Raw genomic sequence first — 10,302 nt, 5'->3', positions numbered from 1 at the left:
CTTTTTTCTAACTTTATCAAGATCTCTACAGACCATCGTAGAAACCCGGATACCTTTAATAAAATACAGTACTGCAAATGATAAATAACTCACTTTTAAATCATCGCCGCCGTTATAGAAACACATGTGCAGTAAAAAGTGTGATATTTCACAAATGGAGTACATAATGCTTTGTATCATATCCTTAACATGAATATTTCATACGTTTCGGTTATCTTGCTTGAGAATGTCCTCAAGATCAACAAAATTCGCTTCATTTCAAAAAGTTTCAATAAAACGATTACATAGAATCGAGAATACGATTCCCCGACTTGCAATATTGAATTAGACGAAATAAAATACAATTTTACTTGTATTAAGCGAAACAGGAAGAAGATTTTCAATACAACTTAACAGAAGACTGTGATAACAAATCTGTAGAAGCAAACGAGTTAGATAAATCTAAATACGCTTACATCACTAATCTTCTTGCAAGACTAACCTTTACTCAGATTTTTTTGTAAATCGTCACATCAGGATATGAAAAGCGACGTGTAGGATTGCGCGAAATATCAGCAATAAACGCGATAACAGAAACGCTCGTATTTATCGAGGTGTGTTCGAACGAGAAAAGCAAAGACCTTATCTGAAAAGCGGGCAGCGGAGATTGAAATGTCAATGAGATAAACAGAAAAAGAACGAAGAAGGAAACGAAGGGCAGGAAAAATCAGAAAAATAGTACATTCCCAGCTTGACAACTGGAAACATTTGAGATTTTTAGCGTGTGTTGTTGCTAAATTCTTTGGCAAATTATTATGCTCTTCAACCCTGTTTTCGGTCATTTTTCAATGAATCATATTTTTCTATAGAATTTGTACTAAATACAATCTATAAGATTTCTTAAGTTTGGGGAAAATATCAAATTTTCATTGATAGAATCGATATTAGTTTGAAGTATGTTTGCAGTACGATTAACACTTACGTTTTTATTGCTACGAAATGCAGTAGCCAACAACGAATATTCAAATAACGACGTTACCACTTAGTAACCAGGGATGTTCGAAAAATGATGATACTTTTATAATGGGAAGATTATATATAGTCTGAGATGAATAATTTAGTAATTTAACTCGTGTCTAAACAGTAATTTACTACGTAACAGGATAAAAATATTGAATAAATATTATATTTGAATTATAAAATAAAAACTCGTTATTCGTATCAGTTTATCTTATATGCTTATCTGCGTATTTATAAAGCTAAATGTACCGAAAAAAGAAATATCTATGAACATATTAATGGTGGTATATGTAGATATGAAAATGAAAAAAAAAAAAACGAAAAAAGAGGCAAAAATAAAAATATAGAACAGATCTTTAGAAAATGCAGAGGCAATAATACACACCTGTCACATTCATAAATATTTGTCATGAAAACACAACGACCAAAATTGAGTAAGAGTGCAAGGTACATACTTACCAGCGAGATGAAGAAAACGCGTGCTTCTTAAGAATTTTTTCTATAGAAATGAACAAGAGAAAAGAACATATCTCGTTTCATAATTCCGTTTCTAGGTGAAAAAATAGTGACAGCGATTTCGAATGTCTGTAACGCAGGAAAAAGTCACATTATTGGAATTCGCTGGAAAATAGAAACTATATACATATATCAGTTGACATTGAGTTTTGTATGATACATACATATACTCGATAATACTAAAAAAAGAAGAACATAAAGTTCTCAGATTTTACGATTATACATGCGAAAAAATTCATTTTTCATAACTTTGCGATTTGCAATATAGATATACCAGAATAATAAAACTTTCTATAAAATAATTTGATTTCCTGTCGGATGGTAAATCTATAAATATTTTACCGATATAATATTCTCTTCAGTTCTTGTCTTTTCCTTTCTATTTTATTTTTTCTTATTTAATTAAGTTTCTTAATCATCTATAAAGCTGGAAAATGAAGTTCCATTTTCAATTTTCAAAATAACTGGACTGCAAAAAAGATCAAAATAAATTGAATCGTAATTCACAATTACGATCATGATGGAGAAAACGATGTTGTTTGTAATAATGTATAACGCCATTCGTATTTACTGGCTACAGCACAGTGAAATAAACCAGCACTGGACAGACCATGAAAATTAACGATACCTCTAGCCTAAGAAAAAATAATTGCTGCGCGTGATTTACGAGTGTGTCCTGATTAAATTCTGGCCAGCTACGTGTTTCTCTCATAATTTAACTAATATATACACTGTCTATTAACACGAAAAAATATCATAAAATTCACAAAAAAGGCTACTGTGTAACAAGTGCGTTAACACTTCTATTTCTGTAAACCTTCTATTTTAATCGTTCCCCAAGTTCCTATCGTTTAATGAAATTTTTAAACGATATGTTTACGATAGATCTTTGTAAAAAATATTTTTCTTGAATGAACGTCTATCGAAGAAAGTAATAAATTTTATATTACTCAAGTACTATTTCGTTTCATACTCTTCGTTTGAGCAGAAACTTTTCTATTTTCTGTTATAAGAAAATAATCATAATTGTATATTTTACATTTGTTTTAGATGATTAAAATGATGGTAACGGTCGTAATAGTGTTCACTATTTGTTGGCTTCCACTCAATATATTAAACGTAAGTGACAAAGATCCAATAAACCGTAATAACTGAACCGGTAAATTTTTTTCTACGGCAATATACACTGCAACTGCGTTTATATGAATTCCATTTATATGAGGTAGTACACGATTAACTGAACTTTAGCTCAGCTCCTATTATTATTTAAACTACCACCGAGCGTCGATCCACTTATATGAACGTCTAACAGTAAAATGTAAATAGTAGAGGCACGCGTTATGTGACATACTCTCACGCTCTCCAGTGGTTACAAATTTGCAACATTATTACATACTTAAGAGAAAATGTTCCGTGGAATCCTCTTATATGAACGTGAACCCCTCTTAATTGAACGAAAAATCATAGGTAGCGAGGAGAAATAAGTAGATTCCTGTTATATGAACGACTTGGTTATATGAACCAACTTGTCCCCCGACAGGTTCATATAAACGGAATTTCTACTGTAGTAACGTGATATACACTATAGATTCATACTTAAGCGAGATAATTAAATTCTATTAAGAAAATATATTTAAGTAAAGCGGTATTATCAAATTTTTAGCTACTAATGGATAATAACGAGACTCTGGAAAGTTGGGCTGGACTTCCGTTCGTATGGATGGTTCTCCATTGGCTAGCCATGTCACACTCCTGTTACAATCCAGTAATTTATTGCTGGATGAACGCGAGATTTCGGACTGGTTTCGTAACTGCGATCGGACATTTGCCTGGTGCACATCGAATGCTTCGTAGAGAGAGACAACGTGATAACTATAATGCTAGTACAATGGGCATTCCCTTAACAGGTGCATATCGTAATATCAAACTTTACAAAAGGTCGGATAGAATATTTCGAATAGTATAAATTTTATGGAAGTGTAACATTCAACTAACAACTTTGTCTGAGTAAGATACGTTTTTAATAAGTGCATTTAGTTAGTTTATCCTTTAAAGATTCGATGAAAATTTTAAATAATTCCTTAGCTCTCTTAATTAATATAAAACGTTAGGAATAAAATATTCTTTAGTATATAATGTGTAAGTAATCAATATTAGGCTTCTAATATTCACGATTCATACCACATCAAGTTGACAATTTTTTAATGTTGACACCAGAGATTCCTTTCGATGTGAAATATAATGAATTCGATGTAAAATTAGGGAGAGTTTAAATCATCATCTTTCTGGTTTCGAGTTTATTTAAGAAATACGAAACTTCGAATTCTACGATTTTTGCCACTTTACATGAAAACGGGCTACATCTAAGAATTTTTATTTTAGAAACTGTTTGTTGAATCGGTTTGCTTTTTTCATTTAATTTTAATGCAGGGAGACCAATGTATTTAACCGTACGTTTTACTAAAAATATGGTTTTTTGAATTGCAGGTATCAATGACTCGGGCCATTCCGTTTTGCGACGTATGAACACATGCACAACCTACATCAGTGTCCGCCGCAAAACAAACGGAAACCATACTGCACCCGCAAGAAGTGCCAGCATCCGGAATGACTCGTTTCGACCAGTGAATCAACCATTACAACGACAACTCGTTTATCTCGAATCCCACACAGAAGAACAACTGTAAAAGGACTTTTTAATTAAATTACATGCGATTCCGGGTTAAATGAATAAATATGGAAATAGAAAGTACAATACAAGAATACTTAAATGATGCAAATGTTTATAAGGAAAGGAGTACATAATATGTGTAAGAAAGTATTGGAAGAATTTCAACGAAAAAGTTGAATGAGTTCTGCAGAGAAATTTGTGGCTATAAATATAATGACGATTTGTGAGGAATCATAAAATGAGCGTAACGTGGGTTTGGATGGATTTAAGAGAAGAATATTTTCAATTAAGATAATATCATAGGTTTCGTCCTTTTCGTACTTAATATTCGTAGGCCAAAAAATATTCGGCCAACCATATTGCTAGACCCGAATTCGATCGAACACTTGCCGGACGGGTGCTTTCCCAATTAAACTGCCCAGGCCAATACCTGGCGAATACTTTCTCCCCAATTCTTAAGAAGTCACGATGGTTACCACCTATAATTCTAAGCTTTTTTATACAAAGTATGTAAAAGAAAAATAATATAGGTAGATGAGAGTTCTATACATATATATATTTATGTTTTATTTAGTTACAATATTTCGTCCCTTTTGCAGCAAAATTAGGTTTGTTCGATTGATGAAATAATGATATATTAGAAATTGAATAAAATATTAAGTAGAACTCGAAAACTAAAATAGTACAATTTAACATATTTTGTCTATCTATTCGTGTAAATAGCAATATAACATTGATAAAGGTTCACTAATTTAGATTCAGAGTTGTACCATATTGTAAACAAAAACTGTTAAACAAAAAGAGATTTCTAACATATTACAAATATGTGAAACGTTTTCTTCGTTTTTCCTTTTCTACTTCCTTAGAATTTTGTTTGTTAAGCCTTTGAAATCTGTATACTATCTATGCGCTATTTTTATTTAGAGATTGCACATTGTTACATTGCTTAAATATTACTTCTTATTCTAGGTATAATTATATGTACATTTTTATATATGCTTATATACAACCGGTAGTATAAGAAAAAAGATATATACATATATATATAAACTATATAAAAATAAAGAAAAGAGATATTTGAGGAAAAAAAACAAAAGTTATGTATATAATTTCAGTCTCTTAACTTCTAATCATTCTTTCATTTGTACCTCTGTTCCCTTATGTTGTTTCTTAAGAGGTGGCTTGTTTATTAAGTTCTCAATGATCTTCAGTTCTTTAGTTCTTGAACTCTTTAGCAGCTTGCTGATGGAATATAGTAATTTGAGTGTTAGAGATATTGCCATAATACATGATCCAGATCTTGATAATTGTGCTCGCAGTTGCAGGACTTTCAAGCTGCATCCTGAATCAGATCAAGTCTGAACAGGCTGAATGTCAAGTTCTGCTTGCTCTTCCTCTGTCGACCTATATTATCATTCGTTTGGGGGCTTGCCAACAATCTGATCGAGAGACTGGAAGAAATTGTACTTATACTGTTATTTGTACTTTCAACCGCTGCCTTCCATATTTCGTTATCTTCAATCCTCGTGCATGACGAGACATACATTTTTTATGTTTAAATTGTGTTGATTTATCGCGGCTTTAAGGGAATAGATTCTTAGACTCTGTAAAATGTACTGCGAATCTGCACAAATCAGATATAATTTGGTGAACGCTGAGTTGATAAATCCTACGGCTAATTCGACCGCCGCGCATTCTACCATGAAGACTAAAGCTATTTTCGGCAGAAAAGCTTTAATACTGTAGTTCTTCTGTGACATAACACATGCTCCAACTAATAAATTGTTTTCAGACTTGGATCCATAAGTGTAGATCAATACTTGAAGTGACTATTTACTAAATCTTTGAATACTACGTTTGCATTTGTGGATAACTGGAAGGATTACCTTGATTTTCTACAATTGTAGGCTATTCCACTGCAGTTGTGCATTCTGCGATGTTGCAGATTACGGCCACAGTCGCTGGGCTTTCATACGGAGCACCACGAGAATTTCCAGACTCGTTACGCAGCGCGATCTTGTGTCTGCAACCTACGATATCATTGGATTATGCCGGTAAATCCATGCATATACGCTCGGTTAGTAAACTGCAGCGTGGCTGCGGCGACTTGCCGAAGAATCCCGCGAAAGAGCAAAAGAAGTCGACTTGAAACGATGCTTTTTTTTAACAGAAAGAAGTTTCAATTTAAAGGGCAAGTGGTACGTTGATATCGCAACAATACAGCATAATTATAATTAAAACGAATATATTATAATCATAATTGTAATGAAAAACCGGAATCTTCGTATATCTATTTACTTCAAAATAAATTGTGAAAAATTATGAAAAGTAAGAGTTACTCATAAAAAGTAGTTTTCAGCGTAGGATGGTGTTAAATGCAAACTCCTAACAAATACATTGAGGCGTTATGATAGCGGCCAATTTAAAAGTCTTACCCTCCCCACAGGAGTTTCCAGATCTATGTATACGACCGTCATGCATATAAACACAGGATACATATAATTCCTGCATCCGCCGTAGCAAATTGCAGAGGGCGTGAAAACTTTCTAATCTTCTTTGAGTGCGAATTGCAAATTTGAAAAAAATTTTAATCCATTAGACACAATGTTATTAAAAAAAATACGTATTTCTTTAGTGACCCGTGAAATTGAAAAATTCAAGCTACAAATTATAATTTTTTTATTAATAACTACGTAACAGTGCCTATTAAAAAAATTCATAACGAATTTTGAACGATTTGTGTGAAGTTAGTTACGGACAAATATATATTGAAACTATCGAAGCAAATGAAATATGTTTAAACGTTTAAAATATTGAAATTTCCGATGAACGCGAGTGAGTATATGAATATGTTTATATTGTATATGTTGTATAAAATATGTACTATGAATTAATATTTTTAAGTGCGTTATACATATATTTAATCGTGAGTGCTTAGTGTTATATTTGAAGAAATATGTGAAAGCTGGAACATTACGACGTAATAGAATGCAGGATAAAAAATCGTAAGTGAAACATAAACCATTTTTATTATTTAGTTGTAATATTATATAACATTCTTTAACATTTTATATAATTTAACATTTACGATTTTAAATAACAATATTAGTCATATTTAAAAACGATAAATACTTAATATACAAAAAAATCAGATAAATTTAAAAATATTCCACATACTCGATGCAAATTCCAATTTCTAAAATTTTTACTTAAAATTGTATTCATTAAATTTAAGCTAAAATATATATTTGCATAAAAGCAAAAACATAACTTCTATTAGAGTTAGCCTACGTACACACCATAGAGATTGATTTGTAGAAGTACTATTAAAAATTAAATTAAATTAATAATAAAATATATATCGAATACAATAAACATTTGTTACCGAATAATTAAAAAGTTAAAAAAATAAAATTAATATTAAATAAATAAAATTGCATTTAATAAATGCAGCATGGATTAAATCCTCTCTAAAGTACTTTCAAATATATATATATATATATATATACGTATCATTAGCACTCAATGAATAAAATAAGTACATAACATAATACCATTATTTGCATAAAATCGACTTTAATGTTTGCAAAGTTTCAAAGTTTCGGTATGCTATCAAACCATTGCTATTCGACAAATTGGTAGACATCGGCAAATATTTTACATCCATATAGTCAGAATCAGGATTACTTATAAAACTTTGGAATTCAATAATACCACCATCTAAAGAACGTAGAAGAGCTTGTGGGCCACAAGTATCCCACTTATATGTAGATCCTTTAGATAAAATATAAGCATCTACCTGTCCAAGGGCAACGCTTAATATTTTATAACCAGCCCCAGCTGCTTCCACCAAAGTGAAACCAGCATCTAAGAGTTTAGATTTCACATTTTCATCCTCAACTCTACTCAGAACAATTATTTTTTTGTTGATATTTTCTTTCACTATAGAACATGTTCCAACATCTTTTTCCATAAATCCCCAGTAGCAATTGCCTTTCCATCTATGAAATGAAGTGTGAAACTCATTGACCATTGATATTGTGCAAGTATAAATTAAATTTTGTTCCATTTACCGTAAATCCACATTTGTATAAAAAGGCTGATTAATTACTCCCACAATTGGTATGCCTGTGCTTTTCAAGAACACTCCAATCAAGACAGTGACACATCGTAAACCACTCATATGTACACCAGTGACTTCATCCACCTTTTCGCTCCCATTTATATAATCAGCAGTTGAATCTACAAAATTTCCATGAATTGCCCCTCAGGCATGCTTTATTAAACTAAAAAAAAAAATAGAGAATTTAACATCCTCATACAACATGACAGAATACCATTAGTATGTATTATAATAAAGTAGAATGAAAATATACATAACAAAAAATAGAATAAAAAAGAAATATATAGTAGATACAGAAAAATAGCAAAATTTGAAGCTACTTTGGATAATACTAGTACTTAAAACAATAAAGAATAAATTATATGAAAATTAAGATATTTACCATATAAATTTCCCAGACATCGTTTTAATAAAAATAGCAGTATTAATATTATTTTATATCTGTTACATATATAGTAAATCTTTATTTTAGGGCATTTAAATTATACTGTTATGTTTCTTACCAATTGGATCTATCCATATACCAAGATCATAAATATCAATATCAAAATCAAAAGGTAGTTCTGCTACCATTGGAATATCTAAGAATTGGACATCCTTATGAACTTCAGTGGCTAATAATTCAGCAGTTGCAATATCACTACCCATCACTTTAGCTAATAGTTCAGTGGTTTCTTCAACAGTCGGACATACTTCAACTACTATAGATTCACCCATGGCATTGCTGAATGTATTAGTTTCCTCTCCTTGCACTACCTTAGCCAATTCTGGAAACTAATTTTCTATAAATAACCTTTGTTTTATATTCTTCTTTTTGGGAAGATATATCTAATATAATATATTGATATAATTAAACAAAACAATGAACTAAATATATATTAGTAATTTACCTCTAATCCTATGTCATGTTTGATCGTTTCTTGAATAAGAACATCTGCTAAGGTTTTGAAATCTTGGAAGAAGCGTGGATTCTTTTCTTCCTCCGATTTTTCTTGTACAAGTAATTTAAATAGAGCATCATTATGCCTGCAAGCTCTTGCAATATTTGCTGCTTTCTCTGAAGCTTTCAGAAGAATAGACAACAATCTGCTTCCGTCTTTCATTGTAACAGTTAATGATATTCCAAATTTTAATAACTATAAAATGAATGATTTGTTAAAAAGTTGAATTTTTAAATAAGCACTAAGTATTAAAAGTTTACAGACAATATGTTTCAAAACATGAAATACATACGTTTTCTTGCTCCGAATCTGTTAAAGAATGGTTTGGCGGGAACCCGTGCAAATTCTATTACATAATCGCAGATTATTGATACAGCAGATGTAACATGAAAACGTAACAAGTAATATAAATGCGTTTGCAATTCAAGCTCAGAATATCTGAATATTAAAATAGTCATTCATGCATTATAATTTCAATGACGCAAGCGGAAATTTCCATTTTTATCCTAATCAATTCAGTATAGCCTCATCAAAATAAGATAGTTAAAGATATAATTAAACGTGTTCAATAAAAATTATTATATGACGATTATTATATGATGATAGATAAATTTTTCACCATATTATTTGATTAAATTTTTAACTAATGTTAAATCGATATTTCTAAAATATTTGGTTATCTTATTGCTTATAATCATTCGAGCAATTAAAGAAGTAGATAATAAAACAATAATATACAATTCAATAAAAATAAAAAATTAAGAAATTTGTTTACATTGATATTTATTTCCAAACAGAAAGTGTCACTCTTACACATTGAATTTTTATTTTATGTGCATACATAACATACAATGATTCAAACAATACCTATAACCTTTCTTAAGCATGAAATGCACTAATATAATTAGCTTGTGAAATAATAAAATTTACATAACATTGACAGTGCATTTGTAATTATTCAATTATTTGATTTTTTTAAAAGTTTCTTTTTAAATGATTGACTTAATGAAAAGAAGGCTGAATTAGTGTAGTACATATACTATAAAATTACT

At 30.5% G+C, this 10,302-nt stretch overlaps 3 protein-coding genes across 4 annotated transcripts in view; 2 read left to right on the top strand and 1 right to left on the bottom strand.

Annotated features, from left to right (window-relative positions):
- Positions 1 to 4,208, top strand: part of LOC122572534 (RYamide receptor-like) — a 46,427-nt gene extending 42,219 nt beyond the window's left edge. For both annotated transcript variants that reach the window (XM_043737595.1, XM_043737596.1), the window contains 3 exons: positions 2,566 to 2,634; positions 3,179 to 3,422; positions 4,003 to 4,208. In XM_043737595.1, the coding sequence (XP_043593530.1) occupies positions 2,566 to 2,634; positions 3,179 to 3,422; positions 4,003 to 4,202 (513 nt within the window). In that variant the 3' untranslated portion in view covers positions 4,203 to 4,208. The remainder of the gene's footprint in view (positions 1 to 2,565; positions 2,635 to 3,178; positions 3,423 to 4,002) is intronic.
- A 2,843-nt stretch (positions 4,209 to 7,051) lies between these two features.
- The window catches only part of LOC122572531 (monocarboxylate transporter 10), a 44,779-nt gene continuing 41,528 nt past the window's right edge, over positions 7,052 to 10,302 (top strand). The window contains exon 1 of the mRNA XM_043737586.1: positions 7,052 to 7,191. The gene's annotated coding sequence lies outside the window, so the exon portion shown is untranslated. The remainder of the gene's footprint in view (positions 7,192 to 10,302) is intronic.
- On the bottom strand, positions 7,328 to 10,112 carry LOC122572536 (inositol polyphosphate 1-phosphatase). Its single transcript, XM_043737597.1, has 6 exons — positions 10,026 to 10,112; positions 9,543 to 9,596; positions 9,200 to 9,445; positions 8,813 to 9,083; positions 8,260 to 8,428; positions 7,328 to 8,187 (listed from the first exon to the last, which is right to left on the bottom strand). The coding sequence occupies exons 1-6, from the start codon at positions 10,065 to 10,067 to the stop codon at positions 7,743 to 7,745; spliced, it is 1,227 nt and encodes a 408-aa protein (XP_043593532.1). The 5' UTR covers positions 10,068 to 10,112; the 3' UTR covers positions 7,328 to 7,742.

This window comes from Bombus pyrosoma, linkage group LG11, assembly GCF_014825855.1.
Source record: "Bombus pyrosoma isolate SC7728 linkage group LG11, ASM1482585v1, whole genome shotgun sequence".
NCBI lineage: Eukaryota > Metazoa > Arthropoda > Insecta > Hymenoptera > Apidae > Bombus > Bombus pyrosoma.
The sequence above is the reverse complement of the archived record's forward strand: the minus strand, read 5'-3'. Positions and strand labels throughout refer to the sequence as shown.